A 24010-nucleotide genomic window follows, 5' to 3' on the forward strand; every position below is an offset into this window, starting at 1 on the left:
AATTACTACGCAGATCTAGCTAGCTAGGTAGCTAACGTTAGTCTGCATGCTAACAGTTTGCCGACGTGAGGTAAAGTTAAATTCCAAATGGACAGTTAACGCGTGACGGTTAATTAACCGTTAATCGGTAGCTTGTCCTTGCCAACCACAACAGTATTAACACTAACATTACTAAACTCATAGCAAAGTTAAACACTGAAAAACAACTTGTTGGCTTAGCTCTAGTTTTGATAACTATACGTTTGGAAAATATGTTGAAATACGACCTAGTTCAAAATTCAAACTCAACAAACACCACCAAGTTAGTTGTGTTAGCTTAGTAAAGATCCACATTAACTTCACTCGGTGAATGTTTGAAGTCCTCTAGATAAATGGTGAAACGCTGGGTCTTCATTTTAGTTTTGGTGCAGAAGGCGCCAAGAAAATCTTCTCTCGAGCATGCGCATTAGTTTCACCACTACCACTATTGCTCGCCCAACACAGTTTTTTACTTTGGACTTGACATGTTGACTGAGAACCATAATGCTCATTCACTGAACACAAAATATTAAGTTGAATGGTAAAAATGCAGCAGCTGATGGCACAACTCGTTTTTTGTTTTTGGAGTAACTATTTTTATGTTTCATGCTTTGCCCACATAAATTTTTATATTCACAGAACATAAGCAAACAAAGATTTTTTACAGTGTAGTTACTAAGCAATATTAATCCAGTATGAGCTGACTCCAGGACACAAAAGGGGTATAAAGTTTAGCGTATAAATATTTACTGTGAATATGACAAAAGCAGCAGAATCTAGCGACAAAAAGTGAACTTTGAAGCCCGATACCCCGGCGGAACCAAGTGAAGAGCTCAACATAGCGACTTTCACATGCTTGCTTGGGGACCAACATGCAAGCCCTTGAGAGCACATGTGCTGCTCTCAAGAACCATAATGCTCAGCTAACCGATAAGCTAATCGATCTGGAACCCTGTTGTCACTGGAACAACATCTGAATTGTGGGTTTACCCGAATCGATTGAAGGCCCCAAAGCTTCATCCTGTTTTTGGGTGTCAGGGTTGGCTCAAGGGTCATTCCCCCTGCCACCACCAGTGGAAGCCCACGAACCAGCTCCCGACAACTCGGGCACAATCAGCAGTGATGGCCTGCAGTTGTCTTGTCCCCTATTTAAGGTAGGCTGTTGCAGTGTCTTACTACGGAATTGTTTGTAGCCTTACGCTATGCACACACAGTCAGCCCTTTTCGTGTTGCCATTGTCTGGTGTCTTGTCACCATGTTCTCTCTCTGCTTATTCGGGTGTTTACACTACTGCACGGCTCCCTGGCCTATCTCAATTTTGCTGGGCCTATTTCTTTTGCTGGGTTTTTCTCTGTTGGGATGTTGGTTATTTAGGGAAAGGGATTTTTGTTACTTACCGCTGTGGTCGGAGAGCCAGCTACTTCCCCTGGCATCCTTTGTTAGTTTGTTTGAGTTTATTTATTTTCTCCCTTCTCGCATTGAGTATTCCACATCTCTTAAGCTAGACCCTGGTTTGTTCTCTGTGCGATTATACGGTAGTGCGTTTTCTTTTATACTCTTTTCCCGCAGTTATTCTGGCAGAGGTTTCAGTTCTTTGTTTTTTGCATTGGCCTGGCGGTTGGGTTCGCCAATTACTCAAAACCCTCACGGTGGGTATCATCACCAAACCGACCATATTACTCATCGGGATTACTGATGGAGATTTTTGTCTTGTTTCGCTCTCTGCTAGAGATCAATTGAGCCCACGATCAGCTACAGTGAAACCTAAACCTAGAAAGAGACCGCAAGCTGTCATCATTCCCATGCACTACTTTCAACACAAGGACAAAATTATATGCAAGGTCAGAATATACTTCAATATTAAGATAACCTGATTGCCATTTATGAGGATTATGCCCCTGATGTTGTTGATTAGAGGGCTAAATATCATAATGTGCATTCAACCCCCTGCAAACATGGTCTAAATCCAGCACTACCGTTTCCTGCAAGACGCTCTGGAATCATGGAAGATGGTCCCAGAAAAGGCCTTGGTGGAAGATGCTAAATTTTTCTGATTGTTTGAGGTTGGATTGAGCAAATTCATAATGACTCACTTGTCTTTTCTAGGTCTGGGTTTTTTGTTGGCGCTTTCTACATTAAATTTACTATATATGAGTAAATATTTTATCCTAGAGAGATTATCTACATTTTGCAGAAACTACTTTTGTTTTTACATTGAGACATTATTTACGTTTTGCCCAAGCTATTTTTGTTTTTACATTCTTTCTATATGACCACAATACTCGATGGGACTCAATACTTCCATTTCCAAGACTTTGAATTTGAACGGTTCCATAACTTGCTCGAGTGTTTGCTTTTGATCCTTGAGACATTACCTAAGTTGTGCACAAACTGCTTTTGTTTTTATATTCACTATGAAGATAGTTTAATTAGGTCTGACTTGTTAACTGGTTCTGTTTTCTCTATCTATTTTGTGTACTATCTCAGTGGCGTTTTATGTACAGGGATTTATAATGCGGATGAAGTCCTGGAGGCATTGCTGTTTGAAAAGTTCCTCTGCAGTGTTGCAGCGTGATTTTCTACAGGAAACGTTACTCAGAGATGCTGCAGGCTAAACCGGCATGGATGGGACATTTGTTTAATTCTAAATATAATCAGGGAGGGCTGGATGCGCTGCAGTTATTCATAAGGATGTTATATTATTCATAAGGATGTTACAGTTGAACTTGCATGTTTAATTACTGATTTTAATGGCTGATATGTAATTATCTCAGGAACCCTACAAGCTATGCCAGTTATTTTGTATCACTTTATGCACCTATTGAGGATAGTGTCTCCTTCTTTGAAAACTTATTGTCACCTCTACTGAACATTTATAGTCATCGTTGGTGGTGATTTTAACCAGGTACTCGACCCAGTTCTAGATAGAAGGGGTTCATTTAGGTTGGGTGGTTATGTTGAATTCAGTAGCGAACCGTGACCATCCCCCCCTTTCCTAATTAACTGCAATAAATAAAAAACTGAGACGACAGTACAGCTTTAGAAACGCAATAAACAATAATATACTGTATGTATTAGATAACTTCTTAAGCAAAATAAGGTTCCAAACAAAATAAGGTTCACAGCTCCGTGTTCCTCGGGAGCGGAATATTTAAACAACGCGCACGAGGGCATCAAAGGACTGAATCGAAACTAGCTAGCGGTGGTACGCTAACGACAGCTAGCGTCGCCACAGCGGGCAGAAATTATCATACAGTTAAGCCCGCCCACTAAGAGGGAAGATATGATTGGTCAATTTTACTGTCATTTGAAGCTGGTATTGCTGAATTATAACTGCCAGGCCCTCTGTAAACGAACAGCGGGCATCACAGTCCTCATAGGGGGAGTGTCACGTTGTGGGGGGGCCCCCTGCCGGTCGCCCCCGGTTACAGCGGCAGCGGTCCTGTTTTGGTCATGTGATGTTCGTCCCTCAGGTGGGCGGGACCCGTGATCCGTCTCACCTGAGGGTCGTTTGTTCGTCTATATATGTCTTGTCTTTGTACCAGTTGACTGCTGGTTATTATTTCCTACATTTGGAACAATGCACGGGTTTTTGGTTTGCACACTTTCTATTAAGCCATCCTATTTCCCTGAGACTTGGCATGATCGCTTCCTTTTTAGTTGCTCACCCTGCCCGTCACAGGGAGACACAGGGTCACAGGCTTCCACTTAACCCCTCACCTTCCAACGCAGATTGAATAGACATGGTTGAATAATTTATTTGCTTATATTTCTGTAATTGTTTAGATGTCGATTGTCAAACTTTAAGTAGATTTTAAAAATTGGATAAATTATATATATTTATATTTTAGGCCCTCTGAGAAGGCATAGAGGGCCCTGACAGTTCCCCACTGGTTGAATTGCAGTTATGTTATTTGTTTCATTGTAAAACTGTCTCACCTGTTCCAAAATGTAATAAAAAAGAACAAAACTAAAAGATATAGCCAATAACACATGTAGAAAATTAATTTCCCCAGCATCCTCATCAAATGGTATGCCAGACTACTTTTAAAACTCAGGCGTCACCTCCTTTAACAAAAGTCCACGTTTTGATTGAACAGTGTTACGTCCCTGGCTAGGTTTTAGGACTGCAACAGAGAAGAGAATATGAAGAAACTGAGTAAAATGAGTAAGTGACAGAAAATGTGGAGTCAGTGCATATGTACAGTGTTTTTATTCCAGGGTGTTTACCATCGGGAACAGATGAAGCTCAAAACAATAAACAAAATATACTACAACAAAAATGTGTTGGTCTATTTTATCTGGACAACAAAATCATTAAAATAAAATACAAAAACTCTAACCTATATATATATATAGATAATAAATATCCTAAGTGGAATTCAATGTATCCTCAACCAGAATCGTTTAAACACAGAATCAAATTTACACAAGCCACCCAGCACACATTACTACCAACAAAATTGAGAAAATATTTTTGTCTTGGTTCGTGTCGTGTTTGCTTTTATGGATGTCCACTTGTGGCGGCACCCTGCAGCAGCCAATCGATACGCGTCAGCGGGATCATCCAAGGAGGGCGGCACAAAAAGTGAGGAACCCACATGTGGATGGGGAGGAATTAAGGCCAAATGCGGACAACACACACACAGCAACACAGTACCCTCTATAACAACAATGACAATGATCACACAGGATCATAACACACCCCTCCCCCCTTTAAAAAAACAACAATGGCAGACTAGGAGACAACAACAACAAAACAAATATACATATGAGCTACATATAAATGTCTTAACTATGCGAACGTGACAAACAATTCGCTACAATATTATTTGAGCCCTTTTTATATTGGATGTCTAAATATAGTGCTTTCAATAATTGAAAACTTGACCAACCTATGAAAGACAGAAGAAAAAAGACAGAGAACACACCAGAACAGATACATTAAGCCTGGTCAGAGTACCGGTAGCATTAGGCAGGTTACTGCAAGTCACATTCAGGTCTGCGTTGGAACCATTAGACCTGTACATGACAAAACCTGGTTCGTTGCTGGTGATCACCTGGTTGATCCAGCTCTGGAACTCAGACACTCTTGTATACACACCAGGATAATTGGGCAGAGCACAGGCAACACCAAAGCTCACAATCCCAGCCTGGATCCAAACAGAGCCCTGTTTGACCACTAATGGACCTCCAGAGTCACCCTGTGTTGTGCCAGAGAGATTGGGCAGTGTTCTAATTACTGTGCTCCAAATTAACACATTGTAAAAGAGAAAAAGTTCTATAAGCAAGTTAAACTTACTTGACAGGGGTCCTTGCCCCCTGGTAAAGCTCCAGCACAAATCATGTCGCCTGTGATAATTCCACTGTATAAGCAATCACATTGCCTATTACCAATAATTGGGATTTGCACTTCCTGCAGGATTCCAGGAGATGGAAGACTTACTGTAACACACATTAAGTATCATTAAATTAGGTATGAAAATTGGTAGCAGTCTTTAATTCCATGTGTTCTAATTACTGTCAGACTTAAATAGTAATATATATATTACTATTATATAATTAGCAATCCAGGTCAAATTTGTGGAATCAACACAATCCAGGAAGCCTGAGCAAAATCCTGGTGAGGACTTTTAATCGCGGCACCTGGAATTGACAGCACTATCAGTACTCTCAGTTTTATGAGTCTGTTTACACGTGGCTCTTAGTTTAATCAGAAACCCTTTACTGTTTCTCACCTCCAGTAGCAATATTTCCCCAGCCAGTATTCCAGCTCAGGGTTCCATTGAAGAAGGCGCTATTAGAGGCGGCCAGGCAGACTGGAGTAATGTAGGGGGTGAATGTCACCGTGGAAGACAACCGAAGCAGGGCCAAATCATTGTTATGGATATTTGGATCGTAGTTGGGGTTTTTGGTGACACTTGTGACAGTTCTGGACACCTGATTTGTGTTGGTTCCAGCCAGAGATTGTGTACCCAGATACACAGTCACCTGAGAGGCAGTATAACTGAAAAGAGAGAAGAGACATTCTTATCATGATCATCTGAGACTGTGGTTATGTTTTTTGACTTATGCATTGTGAGCTCCTCAGCATAATGTGGGTTCTACTCGGTACCTTCCAAAGCAGTGGGCTGCTGTCAGAACCCAGCCATTGTTGATGAGGGATCCACCACAGAAATGGAAATTGTAGATAGTGAGACGTATGCTGACTTGCCAAGGCCAAGAACCAGCGACTGCATTATCTCCTCCAACTATCTTGTTGTTCAAAGGAGCCACACCACACACTGAAGCAGAAAAGGCAGAGAAACTGTTGTCTTGGTAATATTTTGCCATTTTGCCTCTTCTTTCTCCCGCCCCCAGTACATGCCTTCTGCACTCCCAACTCACATTTAGGTATCATTAGCTTTTCCCCTTCCTGAAGTAGAAGCCAAACAGGTTATGTGGGCCCACCTCCTGTGGTTGGAGGCAATATAAGGGGTCCAGTGCAACATGGATCAGATGCCTTGGCGTCTTTATCCTCGGTTACAAAAACTGGGTTTTTAGTCATGGAATGTGACCCCTATGAAAGGAAAGGAGTCTGAACTGATGTGTGAGGTTGAGTTACCAACTAGATACAGTTGTGATCAAATTTATTCAACCCCCACTGAAATAAAGTGTTTTGGCCAGTTTGACATTGATTTTGATCATTTCAGTCATCTTATTTACAATTATATCAAAGAGGCACTTATAAATTAGACAAACATAACATAATATTTATGATGGAATAACCACAAATGTCTTTACTGTGCTCACATCATTATCAGTTTTATTCAACCCCCTGGTGACATTATTTTTTAGTACTTAGTACAACATCCTTTTCCAGTTATGACAGCTTTCAAGCATGAAGCATAGCTTGACACAAGTGTCTTGCAGCGACCTATGGGTATCTTAGCCCATTCTTCATGGGCAAAAGCCTCCAGTTCAGTCACATTCTTAGGCTTGCGCACTGCAACTGCCTTCTTTAGGTCCCACCAGAGGTTCTCAATTGGATTTAAGTCTGGTGATTGCGATGGCCACTCTAGAATGTTCCAGCCTTTCATGTTCAACCATGCTCTAGTGGACTTGGATGTGTGCTTCGGATCATTGTCCTGTTGGAAGGTCCAACGTCTCCCAAGCCGCAGGTTTGTGACTGACTCCATCATATTTTCCTCCAAGATCTCCTGGTACTGAAGGGAATTCATGGTACCCTGCACACGTTGAAGCTTTCCTGTACCATTAGAAGCAAAACAGCCCCAAAGCATAATTGACCCCCCGCCATGCTTCACAGTAGGTAAGGTGTTCTTTTGTTCATAAGCCTGGTTCTTCCTTCTCCAAACATAGCGCTGGTCCATTGTCCCAAACAGTTCTAATTTAGTTTCATCTGACCACAGTACACTGTTCCAAAACCTTTGTGGCTTGTCCACATGACTTTTGGCATACTGCAGTCGACTTTTCTTGTTCTTTGGAGTCAGCAAGGGGGTGCGTCTGGACGCACTTCAGTGCCCACATCTGACAGGTCTTTTTTCAGTTCCTTAGCAGTCACGCGGGGATTTTTCTCCACATTATGCTTCAGGTAGCGCACAGCAGTCGCGGTCAGGATCTTCTTTCTGCCACGACCAGGTAACGTTTCCACTGTGCCCTTTAACTTGAACTTGCGAATGATACTTCCGATAGTGTCTCTTGGAATATTTAACAACTTCGCAATCTTTTTATATCCATTGCCATTCTTGTGAAGAGCAATAACCTCTTCTCTTGTCTTCTGGGACCATTCTCTTGCCTTCACCATGCTTGGAAACACACCAGTAGATGTCTAGAAGGAGCTGAGTATCACAGTCCTTTTAAATCTGCCTAATTGGTGCTTATCATGCTTGATTGCTGCTCGTTGACATCCACAGATGTTTTCAATACCTGATGGAAAACACTGGAATGAACCTCTGTTCTTAGGAGTGGTAGTCGTAAAGGGGTTGAATAATTGTGTCAATGAAGAAATCACAAAAAGGCCATTTAATACTTTATGACAAAAAAAATTGATGCTATCTTAGTTGCATTTAGTTCTTTAACAAGTCCTTGTAAGATTTCATTATGAACACAATAACAAATGTGCACTGAATTCCATAAAACCCTTCGCAGCATTGGGGGTTGAATAAATTTGATCACAACTGTATAGTTGGGCTCACTTCAACATAGTGTGTGACTGGGACCAGTCCTTCTGAGAGAGGCTGAACTATATTCTATTCTGGAATTGCCATGGTGAGAGGCTTCAGGCAGAAGAGCATCTCTGAGCGCACAACACGTCGAACCTTGAGGCGGATAAACTACAACAGCAGAAGACCACACTGGGTGCCACTCCTCTCAGCTAAGAACAGGAAACTGAGGCTACAATTTGCACGGGCTCACCATAGCTGGGCAATAGAAGATTGGAAAAATGTTGCCTGGTCTGATGAGTCTTGATTTCTGCTGCGACATTTGGATGGTAGGATCAGAATTTGGCGTCAACATGAAAGCATGGATCCATCCTGCCTTGTATCAATGGTTCAGGATGGTGGTGGTGGTGCAATGGTGTGGGGGATATTTTCCTGGCACAGTTTGGACCAATTAGTACCAATTGAGCATTGTGTCAATGCCACAGCCTACCTGTGTATTGTTGCTGACCATGTCCATCCCTTATGACCACATGACCACATCCTCTGATGGCTACTTCGAGCAGGATAACATGCCATGTCATAAAGCGTGAATCATCTCAGACTGGTTTCTTGAACACGACAATGAGTTCACTGTACTCGAATGGCCTTCACAGTCATCAGATCTCAATCCAATGGAGCACCTATGGGATGTGGTGGAACGGGAGATTCGCATCATGGATGTGCAGCCGACAAATCTGCAGCAACTGCGTGATACTATCATGTCAATATTGACCAGACTCTCTCAGGAATGTTTCCAGTGCATTGTTGAATCTATGCCACGAAGTATTAAGGCAGTTCTGAAGACAAAAGGAGGTCCAACCCGGTACTAGCAAGGTGTACTGTCACGGTTACCCCCCTCCCCCAGCTGTCATTCTTGTATGTTTTGTTTATATAGCCATGTGGTTTTGTCATTCGTGGTGCTTCCTTGTATTTTGTAACCCAGCCCTCTTGTTATTGAATTCATGTGTTGCTCGTTTGGTCTTGTCTATTTAATCCTGGTGTTTGGTATTTTGCGTTGCTGTTCATTGTCGTATGTTGTGTCTGCTCTTCAGTGTTCTAATATGGTTTGTGCTCGTCTGTATTGTCATTATGTCTATTCATATTCAACTTGGTTATGTTTCTATGTCGGACTCCCTATCAAATTTGACACAAGCCTGCCTGTACTTGGGTCTTGGGTCTGTACTTCTGTACTTCTTTTGGAAAGCCCTTTAATAAATATCACTCTTCTTAGAGTTTGTGTCCACTTCTTCGCTCCATAACGCAGTCAACATTACATGTACCTAATAGTATGTAGTAGATGTTTATTTTTATTTTATTTGTGTATTTTTTATTGTTCATTTCACAGAGAATATCCTTTCTAAGGTCATTATATTTTGACGGTTCTTAGAGATTCATATGAATTAATGGAAGTACACATGTATTTTGTCCCTTCCTCACATCTAGTGTTCCCCCTATCATCAGTTGGGTGCAGTAGGTCGGTCTGCTGAGAGCTTGACTGACAGGGGCGTCCTGTGAGAAGCTATTGTTTCCAATATTTTGGAAACAGGGGCATGGCAGACAGAAAGGAAACCAAAGAAACCAAAAACAAAGGTAGGATTAAACACATAACAAGACAGGGCCAGAGGGCAGAGCCAAACTTCACAGGCTGGTAGATCATATGACTTTCAGGCCAGAAGTCAATCGTGTTTCTTATCAACCATTGGTCACATGGAACCAAAACTTTATATGAAGCATCATGGGGTCAAGTTTAATCGCTCAAAAAACATAGTTGCCATCAGCCAATTAAATGTTTTGACCATTTAACAGTCGTATCATTGGCCAATCAAAAGTTTAATGCTATGCATATATAATGCTTCTCTTTCATTGTGTGAAGTTTCACATTTTGCATCATTTGGCTGCTAGGTGACGCTATTCAAGAAAATCATGCATAACTCCTTAATATTTTCACTAAAGAACTGATATCTGCAATGCATGCAGAAGTATGCAGTTCAAACCCTACGTGGGAAAGTCTTCTTGTTGTGAAACTTGACCATTTACATTTGTCTTTATTCAAATGTCTTTGAAATTTAAATTGAAACATCAGTTCTGTAACCCATTCATAATCAAGGGTCCATGCCTGTGCTTGTACCCACATTCAGTCTTTAATAAAACATGGTAAAGTAAAAAAAATGAATGTGATGTTTGTTGAATAGGTTTATTTGTATTATATCCAACTACTAAAAGGTCAGATGTCATGATATGAGCAATTCATGCAAAAATCCAGAAGATTTCAAATCCATTTTCTGCAGATGTGTGCAGAAATCCACGTGCATCTGTTCTCGCACCATGTGAATGTGCTTGTGCCTGTATGGTATCACTCACTCTTATCTTGGCTTTGCCTTTAAGATCAGACATTGTGTATCGCATAAGCTGCTATCACCAACCTCTCTTTCTCTCCAATATTATAGTTTATTGTAACACTTTTTTTTTCTTCATAAAATAAAAAGTAACTTACCACTCAGCTGTGAGCTGCACCCTGGAACACAGAACAAAGACAATGCCCATAAAGTATTTTTATCATATTTTATTTTTGATGATACTCAGACAACATCATGTGAGGATAAAAAGATCTGTATGAAAATCTAGAATAAATAATAAATAGCCACATTACACATGTCCTACAGCAGTGGTTCTCAAACTGTGGTACGCGTACCACTAGTGGTACGCAGAGCACCCCGCGGTGGTACGCCAGATGAACTCGGAAAATAAAAGATGCTTTTTTTTTTTTTTACACAACACATTTTTTTTTATTAAAACAGAATTATGACAAGTCCTGAAATTCAGAAACTAAAAGGGATTACTCGTATTATGTGCGGAGAAAATGTCGCTAAACAGTTCGACCTGGTGCATCTTTCAAACGACACGGTCACTCGCAGAATTGATGAAATGGTGGACAACGTCAGACAAACATTGACCGAGAGAATTAAAATGAGTAAATGCTTCTCACTGCAGTTAGATGAATCCAGATGTCGCAGATTTAGCCAACTTGCTCGTTTACGTGCGATATGAGTATGAGGGTATGTCGCACGAAGACTTTTTGTGCTGTAAACCAACCACTACCAACACGAACTACAGGAGAACTACATTATAACATATGTGTGTAATGAGCAGGGTTGCCAAATGCGTGAGACACACGCATTTGACCGTCTTCACACGCCACACATCCGATTTCTCACGTCGACAAAAAAAAATCTAGTTTATTTACCTCTGATCCACATCTATGATTCAATGAGTTACTAGTTCGCTCTGGCGCCAACCATCGTGATCAACTTAAACTTGCCAAACAGCTTTTTCTTTTTTTTTGGGGGGGGGGGGGGGGGGGGGGGGGTAGTAGGTGGTACGTGGAGGTTTTTCGTTTGACAGTTGGTGGTACTTTGTCTAAAAAGTTTGAGAACCACTGTCCTACAGCATATAGGACATGCCCAGTCTCTTGCACTCTCACATACACATGCACAGTCACACTGAAACACACCCTGTGACTTGGCCCCTATAACATAAACCCTGTGACTTGACCCCTGTGCCGTAAACACTGTGGCTGTGACGTAGAATCTTACTGTCACACACGAATGTCACTTTTATTTATACAAAAATAGTGCAGACAGCACACGTATAACTGACACACATAAAACGTATAAGACTCTGACAAAGACGAGCACGGGATACTGCGCGAACGCACATTAAATAGACAAACCACATAAGCCCAGAGTGATCACGAGACAAGCCACAGGTGAGACTGATTAACACGTTCAGACACAACCACACTCACAGAGATCCACAGATGCAGACGTCTAGACGTAGACAACATAAACACACGCCCAAAGGGGAGGGGTCAGGGGTTGTAACGTGACAGTGGCTTCACCCCTGTGCCGTAAACCCTGTGAATTCACCCGTGACTTCACCCCTGTGACTTCACTCCTGTGACTTCACCCCTGTGCCGTAAACCCTGTGACTTCACCCCTGTGACTTCACACCTGTGCCATAAACACTGTGGCTTCGCCCCAGTGCCGTAAATACTGTGACTTCACCCCTGTGCCGTAAACACTGTGACTTCACCCCTGTGCCTTCACCTCTGTAACTTCACCCCTGTGCCGTAAACACTGTGGCTTCGCCCCTGTGCCCCTGATTTACACTGTCTGCAGGTCTCTGAGTTGTGTTCAGTGGTGTTTGCTGTCATGGTTTGAGCACTCTGAATTGTTGCTGCTGTGACGGGCAGGTGTGAGCAACAAAAAGGAAGCGATCACGCCAAGTCTCAGGGAAAAAGGATGGTTTAATATAAAGTGTGCTAACCTAAAACCCGTGCAATAGATCCAAATCAAGGATATAATGACCAGCGGTCAACTGGTACAAAGACAAGACATATATAGACAGACAAACGACCATCAGGTGGGAACGGATCACGGGCTCCGCCCACCTGAGGGGCGTACACGACGTCACAAAACAACAACAACACAGCCGCTGTGGACGGAGGCGGCCGGTAGGGGGCCGCCTCACCGTGACAGACCCCCCCACCAAGCCGCACTCCCCTCCACTGGGTGTGTGGCACACAGCGGCTGCACAACAACACGAAGGGGCAGGAAGGCAAGGACAGGCAGGGACACACCTCCTGCAGTCCACGAGCTGAAACACAAAACACATAACATTAGTCAGCTCACCTCCCTGGGCGGGACCCTGGACCGGCCGGGCCGTTAACAACACAAAACCACGCCCCGGTCGGTCACAGGGCCCTCACGCCCTAACCGGCATTCAGCTGGTAAGCCCCATGGGTGTGAGGACGAGGGGCTACGGCTCCTCTCTCGTCCCTCGTGTGTGTGTGGGTGTGCAGGCTACCTCTCCAAGGCGTGGCTACTTCACCTCCTGGACCTACCTCCTCCCAGAGCTGACCCCTGCCTTCTGCTAGGGGTCACCCCAGCCTCCTGGGGAGCCAGCCCCTCCCGGGGCCTCTCATCTCAAGGTGGACTCCTCCACCCAACCCAGGAGCGCCAGAGACCGAGGCCCAGAGCACCCCCGACGCGGGCTAGGGAGCAGCCCCAAGGGCCTCCTGGTCACCCCGGGCAGGAGGGAGGATCTCCATCCCCAGCAGGAGCTTTTCAGACCGGAGCCCCATGGTCCCCAAACATCCGGGGGCCCCAGCCCTCTAGGGAGGGGCTCTTCACGACCGGGCTCCGGTCACCCCACAACACAAGGGGGCTCCTGCCAGATGGAGACCCCCACAAGGTCCAGGAACACTGCCAAGGAGAAGCACCTGCACAAAGAACACACCCTCACACAGACACACACACACACACATACAAACACAAACGCGCCTTACCCTATTTCAGGGCCTCCCTTGGGAGAGACGCCCTCCGTGCCACACCCCATGGCACGGGACCACAGCCGGTCCCCCCCCCCAAACACACATTTAAGGGGAGGAGCATGTGTGGAATTACATTTAACAGTTGACATCACGCTAGGACAAAACACACACGCAAATACTAGACAAACAAAAAACGGTGTACAAACAGACAGACGGAACCCATCACATGCGCGCTCTGTTTACACACACACACAGTGACGCGCGCCGCTCAGAGCCGCAGTCGCTCCCCACATTAAACACACGACACACGGGGAGCGAGGCGACAGTGACGAGCGGCAACCGCGTCACACATAAAACATTCAACATAGAACAGAACGAGCACGCACACTGGTCCACACGTCCGTCACCCGTACACACATACAAAACACACACGAGAGTCCACCAGGCAGACACCCTGGTGTTCGCCGTGCCACATACACACAAGCGCACGGCGAAACTCCCGCAACATACAACGGACACGAAGAGCTGTCTCAGGGCAGACTGCCCTGGTCCTCGCCGTGCTACACACACACACACACACAAAACACAAAAGCACGGCGGAGCTCTTCAAACAAAACACCACGCAGACAAACACTTACCACGAGACATGACCACGAACGAAGGAGAAAGAAAAAGAGACTCGGCGGCTTCCGAAGGGTGGCTGGTCATTCTGTGACGGGCAGGTGTGAGCAACAAAAAGGAAGCGATCACGCCAAGTCTCAGGGAAAAAGGATGGTTTAATATAAAGTGTGCTAACCTAAAACCCGTGCAATAGATCCAAATCAAGGATATAATGACCAGTGGTCAACTGGTACAAAGACAAGACATATATAGACAGACAAACGACCATCAGGTGGGAACGGATCACGGGCTCCGCCCACCTGAGGGGCGTACACGACGTCACAAAACAACAACAACACAGCCGCTGTGGACGGAGGCGGCCGGTAGGGGGCCGCCTCACCGTGACAGCTGCTGCCTCTTTAGCTACTTTACTCTCATCCCGTCTGTGCTCCCCACATCACACTAATCTGTTTTCTGGGTGGTTTTATTGTAATTAAATGTTTCTTATAGTTCTGACTTTACAAACTTACAGGATGAGAGAGAAAAAAAAAGAAAAAATCCGGAGCTCATAATTTCACATGGAAAAGAGTTCACATACTGTCCAATTGGTTCTGAATGATACATTAGTTCCTTTGGTGAGCAACAATATGCTTATTTTTATTCAGTATAACTTCTTTTTTGTCTTTGTGCTTATTGCACTTCAGCAGACTTGATGAGTGCACTGAGTAGCTGGGCTGTTTCTCCTCTCCAGTATACAGTATATATATTCTAGAGGTGTATTCAACTAAGGATTTTCATAGTCGAATCTGATTCGTCAGATTTTCCCTTTAGTCGACTAATAGTCAAATCAGGGTTTTTTTTAAAGAGCACCTTAAACGGGATCTCGTTCTCATTCAGGACTTTTTTCCACTTCAAAGTAAAAATCTAAAACACTCAGATAAATGAATAAACATGGTAGGTTGGCTTTATTCAGCTTTTATTTATTACTTATTTATTTTTTAATGAAACATTAGTGTCACGTGCGGCTACGCCCCCTCTCCTAGCTGTCACTCTGGGTTCCCTCGTGTCTGTGTTCTTGCCCGTTTGTCCCGCCCTGCTCGTTAGTTTTATGAATCCCTCGTTTGTTACCACGCCCCTGTGTCATTGTCATCACCTGTCCCTAGTTTAGTTCTGTGTATAAAAGCCCCTGAGTCTCCCTTGTCCTTTGTCCGGTATTTTGAATTCATTTGTGATCGTGTTTATCCCACCGCTGTTCTCTGTGCCTGACCGTTTTCGTGTTTCTCCTGTTTTCCGTGCCCCCTGTCTTGTGATGCCTGTCTTTGCCTGTTTTACGGACTGCCCTCCTGTTATCGACCCTGCCTGGCTATCCGACGATGATTACGGTATTCCCCTGAATAAATCTCGCTCTTCTCAGCACTTGTGTCCGTCCTCTCGCTCCGTGGCGCAAGCCCCGTTACAATTAGAGAACATTAACCGTCAGTGCGCATATTGAACTGGCACTGTGCAAAATGTCAAAAATATAAAAAAAAAAAAATGCCTGCCTGAAAAAAAAATTGCCACACAACAGCAAGCAAATTATAAGGAAAGGTTAAAAAGGTCAAAAAATGTCTATAGGCTTACTTGCCGAGACGCACCGCGACGACACACCGAAACGACAAACGGCTGAACTGTTTTTTTCGCATTACGCGTTTTAAATGATATGCCATGTTGGTTGTTGTCGTGCGAAATAAAAGACTTTGATGACATAACTTGCATAACTTTACTTTGTTTGATTCATCTTTATCTTTTTCATAATACTTTTGAAGTTTTTAGTAACCATTATAATCTGTAGCGTGTTCAGCTCTGCTCATTTGGATTGTGCAACTGCAGGGTGTGATTTATTAATGTGTAGTAAGGAAGATGCCTATTGTTAATGCTCACACATCATTTAAAAATATTTATTAACAGAAATTAGGATGATTTTATTTGACAAAAGGCTATATATAACGAAAACAAATACATTTAATTTAACAACTAATGCTTAGCAGCGTCCTTGGGCACCCCCATGCAGTTAGAATGGTACATTCGACTATGACATTCATAGTCGACTAGGGGGTATAGTCGACTATAGTCGAATCAGCGACTATTGCAGGTCACCCGTAATATATTCCATCAGGTTATTGGCTGATCTCTGTTATTGTCACGTAGGGCTCCGCCCCCCTCTTCTAGATGTCACTCTGGACACCTGTTCCATGTGCCTGTGTTTTCCTTGCCTGTTAATCCCGCCTTGTTTTCTGTTGTCATGGTTTCCATCAGTGTTCCTACATGTGTCTAGTTTGGTTCTGTGTATTTAAACCCTTTTGGATTTTTCCCCCGTGTTGGTTATTGTTCTGCCATTCCTGTGCCATTCCATGCTTGATGTTTGTAGGTAGTGTTTAGTTCTCTGCCCTGTTGTTCAGCCTTCATTGGATTATACTTAAACACAGGATAAGATGGTGAAATATCCTATGCCACTCCCATACTCCTCACAAGGCCCTACCGCCCATCTTCTCTCCAACAACCATAACCGTGCATGTTATTAACCAACCAACCACTATTAGAACACTGCAACATCTACAAACTGATACTGGCTCGGCAAGGATCCAGAAGCACAGCGTACTATGTTCATGGTCCATTGCTTCAACTACCAAGTACTCAGATCATCACATCAACCTGGACTGACCTTCAAACAAAGCAACAACGACATCCTAAACACACACCAGTTGTTTGAACAGAACACAACAACAGCTACAATCTGCTACTGGCTCGGCAAGGATCCAGAATCACAGCGTACTATGTTCAAGGTCACTTGCCTCAACTGCCATGTACTCAGACCGCAACACAGCCCTAGACAGACCTTCACGCAAAGTAACAGCGACCTTCAAACAAAGCAACAACGACATCCTAAACACACACCAGTTGTTTGAGCAGAACACAACAACAGCTACAATCTGATACTGGCTCGGCAAGGATCCAGAATCACAGCGTACTATGTTCATGGTCACTTGCCTCAACTGCCAAGTACTCAGATCACAACACAGCCCTAGACAGACCTTCACGCAAAGTAACAGCGACGCCCACAACCACTTACAAGCTCTTCACTGGGGTCATCAGGTGGGCACCTCCCTTCGTTGGTGTTTCATTGATTTGAGCCCACAACACCTCCAGGAGGCTCAACGGTGAGGGCTGGCGTCCCAGCCTCACCCCCCTCAAAGCTTGCTGTTCAACCACCTTTTATGTTACCCATTTCACCTTCCCAACGTCTCACTCATAAGACCGGTCAAGCCACCTTTATGGGACATGCCCCCAAGTAGTCTGTGCCCTCTTAATCCACAGCCATTGGCTAGCTCTTTCAGCTACCACCGACAGCTCCTTCACAGCTGATCTTAACTTTCTCCCTCTAAGGCAGAACTGTGTTAACAACGATGTCATAGATTTAGCCACAAAGCCCCTAGCACCTACTTCTACTGGTCTTATGTGCGCCTGCCATCCGCATTCTCGCACATTAGCCACCAAGTCAGCGTATTTTAACTTTTTCCTCTCAAATGCTTCATCAACCGCGTCTTCAAACGGAACCGTTAATTCGATAAAGTAAACAATCCGTTTACTTTCCGAGTACAACACCATATCGGGCCTCAATGAAGTTACTGCTATGCACTCCGGAACCTGTAGTTTTCTCCCTATATCTACTAGAAGTTTCCAATCTCGTGCTTCACCCCACCTGCCAACATCAACGGCACAATCGCGTTCTCCTGCACATTGACCCTCCCTCCCTACTTGCGTACCGATTACCAACACTAGTCAATGCATTAACCTCTAAGCACTTCTTATCAAATAAACACGCTAGCATACTTAGAACTTGATTATGCCTCCATGTATATCGCCCCTGTGACAAACTAACATGGCATGCAGACAAAATGTGCTTTAGCGAGCCAACTCCCGTGCACAACTTACATTTAGGATCTTCACCTACCCACTGTGCGAGGTTTTGAGGAGTTGGAAGGACGTCATATGTTGCTCCAAGTAGAAACTTGATGCGCCCCGCGTCCATCGCCCAAATTTCCTGCCAGGTGAGCCGCCTATTTTCTACACTCTGCCAACGAAGCCATTGGCCTTGTTTTGTCTGAGACGCTGCTACTGCACGTCGAGCATCTTCTTCCTGTTCCCTTATAAAACTCACTACCATTCGCCTTCTCTCTGGTGACGTGGCCTTATTAAATGTTTTCCATGAGTCACCTGATCCAAAGCCCGCTTTTCCACATTGGTCATAGCCTACTATATCGCGCAACACTAACGCGCTTTCGGCCGCTTGCGCCGCTACCCGTGGCCACTTAGCCACTGATGCTGCTGTTCTTACGACATTATCCTTAGATCCTAATAGAATCACCTCTCGACTCACCCTCGCACATTTAAATTCCTCAACTAAGCTAGTCATAGGTAGTTCTAGTATGCCTTTTCCATATAATGCTACACTACTTAAACAACGTGGCAAACCTAACCATTTCCTTATTGTTTTATTCAAAATCCTTTCCAACCTCTCAACCTCTGTGATAGGTACCTCATAAATTGTCAGTGGCCATCTAATACGAGGAAGCAAGCCAAACTGGACAGCGACTTCTCTATTCTATTAATTGCCTGCACCAATTCTGTCTTTAAGATCGCCACCTGCTCCTTATCATTTAATGCTGCACTATACCATCTGCCCAAACTTTTAACTGGCTTCTCCTGTACCGATGGTATACACTCCCCTTCCATACAAAAGCTCTCCTGCACCAACTTGCCTTTAACTATTGATATACTTCTAGATTTATTAGGCTTTACCTTCATCCTAGCCCACCTAAGATTTCCCTGTATTTTTTCCAATAACCGCCGAGTGCAAGGTACTGTCGTTGTTAGTGTTGTCATGTCATCCATGTATGCCCTAATTGGAGGTAGCCGTAACCCATCTCGCAGTCTTTCACCGCCTACCACCCACTTTGAGGCCCTAATTATCACCTCCATGGCCATAGTAAATGCCAAAGGCGAAATGGTGCATCCGGCCATTATACCCATTTCCAAACTTTGCCATGCTGTAACAAATTCTCCTGTATTAAAACATAATTGAATATCCTCAAAGTATGCCTTAACCAGCCTAGTAATATTTGCTGGCACCCAAAAATATTCAAACGCCTTCCATATTAGGCTATGCGGCACGGACCCAAAAGCATTAGCTAGGTCTAAAAACACAACATGTAGATCCCTACCCTCTCTCTTCGCTGCCTGGATCTGACTCCAGATCATACTACTATGTTCCAAACAACCTGCAAAACCAGGAATCCCTGCCTTTTGAACTGAGGTGTCAATTAATTTATTTGCTTTTAGGTACTCTACTAATCTCCTTGCTACTACACTAAAGAAGATTTTACCTTCTACATTAAGGAGACTTTTGGTCGAAACTGCTCTATCTCCTTGGAATCCTTTTCTTTTGGAATCAGGATGCCCACTGCTCTCCTCCACTCTTTTGGGATAGTCCCTTTTTTCCACATTATGACCATCATTCTCCACAAAAACTTCAGGACATCAGGTGCATTCTTATACACTTGATACGTCACACCGTTAGGCCCTGGCGCAGACCCAGCCTTTGCATGGCGAACCACATTTTGCACTTCCTTCCACTTTGGGAGGCTGACATTCATGCAGCCCCCTATTGTGCCCACTGGTGGAATGTCTGCTGGGAGCTCCAACTCCTTGTCCTTATCCTTATCACTATACATACATTCAAAGTACTCTTCTAATACCTTTCTTTCCACATTTAGTCTACCAGACTTCTCTTTGCTAAATAAAGTCTTTACAAACCCAAAAGGATTTCTGAAGAAGGCTGCCCTAGCATGTTCCTTCTTCCTTCTCCTTTTCCTTAACACCTCTGCCCTCCTTAAAGTTGCTAACCTACTCTTCAGATCTCTCTGTAGCCAATTGATACCCTCTTTATCCTCATCCATTGCCCTCTTCCACTGTTTTCTCAGAGCTCTCAACTCCTGGACAAGCCCAGCTATTTCTACCTGTCGCCTAGATTTCACAGACTCTTGCCTTTTTTCCCTCACCTGTACTTTCCCAAACCTAGCCAATCCATACTCATAAATGTCTCCACCTAATCTATTCAATTTACTTTCTGCTGACCCTTTCAGACTAGCCAGTAAACCTCTAAGATCATCATTTAAGCTCCTCCAGCCTGCTTTATCTACTGCTGCGGGCCATTTTACCTTATTTCTCTGGACAAAACTCTTCTCCTTCGCCAGTCTTCTGCTTCTCATCTGATGAACCTCAGACTCATCATCCTGTATGTCTTTACTGCAGTTCACTTCCTTAGCCACACTTCCGATATCTCACGCCGAAAAAAAATATCCAGTTTATTTACCTCAGATCCACATATATGATTTAATACGCTACTAGTTCGCTAGCTCTGGCGCCATCCACCGGCGATATAACACTGAATCTGTGTCCATTTTACGTTCGCCACCCCCCCCGCTCAACAACTTTCGTTCCAATCCCAGCATCTCCGGGCAAAGGCAGGGTACACCATGGGCAGGTCGCCAGTCCACCGCATGGCCAACACACACGCACGCACACATTCACACCTACGGGCAATTTAGAGTGATCAATCAACCTAACACGCACATCTATGCACACCTGAATACCTCCAGGAACTTATTTCCTATTATGAACCCCCACGTCAACTAAGATCACAGGGTGCTGGTCTGTTATTAGTTCCACAAATTAACAAGGTAACAGCAGGGGGAAGAGCTTTTTCTTATAAGGCCCCCCAGCTTTGGAATAATCTTCCTAAATGTGTCCGGGACTCTGACACAGTCACAATCTTTAAATCTAGGTTGAAAACCCACTTATTTAGTCTAGCGTTTGATAATTAATATCCCCCTTAGATAAAGGTACAGATCCAGGGGTTCATAGACGAAGGGTTTTATGGTAGACTGGGGTGCTGGTGCTGTCATCCTGTCACTGCTCGTGGTCACTCAAGTTTGTTGACAGTGCAGTGGACGGATGCCATTGTCTCAGAATGCCCCCAAGCCTATGTTACCTTCTGGTTCTGCCTTTTTTTAGCTAGGCTGTAATAATTTAACTTAGTGCCGGAGTTGCTGCCACACTCCAGAAATGTTTATAATTTTACCTGTCCTGTATATGTCCTCATACAGAGCTAATTTTCCCTGTTTCATTTCTCCACATGGCTGCCCGCCTGCTTGAGGAATAATGAGATGAGGAGAGACAAGCGATCCATCCTGGCCGGCCACCTCCTGCCTAACCGGATGCCTACACCATGATGGATATTATTACATATTTTTCGGTCTAAATGGACATTATTGCATCTTTTACATTCTGTCTACATTCTGTCTATATTATTGTTGTTGTCATGGTGACCGGTGTCGGCCAGAGGAGGATGGGTTCCCCCCCTGAGTCTTGGTTCCTCTCAAGGTTTCTTCCTCATGCAAAAAACTAGGGAGTTTTTCCTTGCCACTGTCGCCTTTGGCTTGCTCACTGGGGGCTAGGACTCGGCACTTGTAAAGCTGCTTTGTGACAACAACTGTTGTAAAAAGCGCTATATAAATAAAATTTGATTGATTGATTGATTGATCTATGGACCGTGGGAGGAAACCGGAGTACCCGGAGAAAATCCACACTGGCACAGGGAGAACATGCAAACTCCACACAGAGCAGCCCAGACCGAGAATCGAACCCAGACTGCCTTGCGGTGAGGCGACAGCGCTAACCACCACAACCACAACCACCATGCCGCCCTGTATAGTACATATGTTATTGTTTATTGCGTTTTTAAAGCTGTACTGTCGTCTCAAATTTTTTTTATTGCAGTTAATTAGGAGAGGAAGCTAATTTTTTGGGGGGGGAAGGGGGAGGATGGGAGCGGGCCCAGGTATAATGGTCACGGTTCGCTACTGATCTACATATATATCAACATTCACACATATTAGGTCTTGACATCGTCTACAGATGTTGACTACAGTAAATTAAGAATGTCTACATGTAATGAATGTCTACTCCCTCCACCCCCACCCTCCATTACATGTATTACTGAGAATAACACCACTTTGCAGTTTACATTGACACCTTACATCTTTGGCTTATATCTGATATTTCCAACAGTGAATGAGTGAACCTATGTGTCTGTATTTTAACTGGTTAGGTGAGTTCTATTTATAGGCATGTTAGAGGTCCATAGCAGGTAAATAAACATTCATAAATATTTTGATGTTTATAAACTTACCTTTGGGTAGGAAGCCAAGTAGAAACCCCACACAGAGCGTCCTGAACATCATGTTGACTGAAGTTACACTGTCCCTTACATCACTGCTTCCTTACATATACTTGCATGAACCTCCTCCCCTCACCTCTTGCTCTAGTCAGTACTCTAGTCACACCTCTGCCCCTCTCTCTGTCCTTCCTGAACTGATGTCACATCTGATTGCATACATACCATATTCTAACCTGTTACACACAGCGTTCACTATCACTATCTTTATTTCACTATCTATTATTGTTTTCCTAGCATATTACATACATTTATGAAAAACAACATAATTTCTGCTTTTTTCATCCAAAATTCACCACATGAGCCTGTTTTGTCCATTTTTTGGAACATCTCGATTTACATTAAATATTCAGTACTTAAATGTTATGTTGGATTTCATTTAGAATTCATGAAGAGGGAAATAAGTATATATGTTACATAAAAACAAGGTTAACAAACAAAACTACTAACAAAATGATTGAGTTCTTTAATTTCTTGTGAGTACAATTTAAAAATTATGTTTTTACTTAAGAGCAACTTTTATCAAAACAAGTGTTGTACAACCAGGCTTGTCTACACACAATTGAACAATAACTATACCACTTTTTGGGTTAAACAAACTAATAAAACAAGTGATGTGAAAGGCCTGGTTTATGGCTGATCTTATAAGGTGACGTCACATAAAAATAAAACTAGCAAGCTGATAGTACCAGAGTGAGATAATCAGACCAGAGCGAGACAATCATAATTAGGAACCTGATTTACAAGAATTACAAGCATATTTTGAGTCTTAGAAATGACAGGAGAATGTACCACATTTTGAGTCTTAGAAATGACAAGCTTCTGTACCTTACCTGCTGAGCAGGTAAGGCAAGGGCAGGTGATAGGATTGGTCCTCAGGCAACAGTGTCAGAGCATTATAGTGCTGCATAATAAACTTGTTGGCATTTTAATGTATGGCTGTAACATGGGGAGAGTTGTAACACCATCAATTCCAACGATCACGGATAAGATGGGAGTCATATAATCATTCCAGTATTTACCCAATTCCGCCCTGATCCCACATGGTGAATATCAAGGCTGGAAACAGGCACATGCAGATTCCATAGAGAAAAAACAGATTTAGAGGTGAGAAAGTAAATTTCTGAATCAAGACTATATTTTGTTTAGTACTTTTACTATTGCAGATAAAACCAAATGAATTATATTACATTAAACTGTAGTTTCTCATGTAAATTGTGATGCATTTTTCCCATGTTAATTTCAAATCACCTTGCTAATACAGCTAGTTAAACAATGGCTGATAGGGGTGGGGTGGGTTGTAACACAGCTTTAAAAAGTTTTACAACCATCATCTTACATACAACTAAGAAAACTTTCTTGATTTTTAATAAATTTAAAGAAAGACTGACAGAGATGTGCCTGCAAATGTTTTTTAAAAAAGCATCTGATCACAAAGAAGGACAAGTCAGACAGATCAGTTGCAAAGGCACATGGTATCTGCCATGTAACACACACACACACACACACACACACACACACACA

The 24010-nt window shown here is 43.4% G+C and overlaps 1 protein-coding gene across 2 annotated transcripts; it reads right to left on the reverse strand.

Moving 5' to 3' along the window:
* Window positions 1-4234: 4234 nt before the first annotated feature.
* LOC143503664 (chymotrypsin-like protease CTRL-1) lies at window positions 4235-22576 on the reverse strand. 2 transcript variants are annotated; one of them, XM_076995681.1, is made up of 7 exons: window positions 22442-22552; window positions 10714-10734; window positions 8671-8860; window positions 6134-6302; window positions 5757-6025; window positions 5321-5463; window positions 4235-5222 (listed from the first exon to the last, which is right to left on the reverse strand). In XM_076995681.1, exons 3-7 carry the CDS (start codon window positions 8759-8761, stop codon window positions 4914-4916), a joined length of 981 nt encoding a protein of 326 aa, XP_076851796.1. In that variant the 5' UTR covers window positions 8762-8860; window positions 10714-10734; window positions 22442-22552; the 3' UTR covers window positions 4235-4913. The 2 variants fall into 2 exon arrangements, with proteins under 2 accessions (XP_076851796.1, XP_076851797.1); XM_076995682.1 differs by lacking the exon at window positions 8671-8860 and having other exon boundaries at window positions 22442-22576.
* Window positions 22577-24010: the final 1434 nt, after the last annotated feature.

This window comes from Brachyhypopomus gauderio, chromosome 2, assembly GCF_052324685.1.
Source record: "Brachyhypopomus gauderio isolate BG-103 chromosome 2, BGAUD_0.2, whole genome shotgun sequence".
Classification (NCBI taxonomy): domain Eukaryota; kingdom Metazoa; phylum Chordata; class Actinopteri; order Gymnotiformes; family Hypopomidae; genus Brachyhypopomus; species Brachyhypopomus gauderio.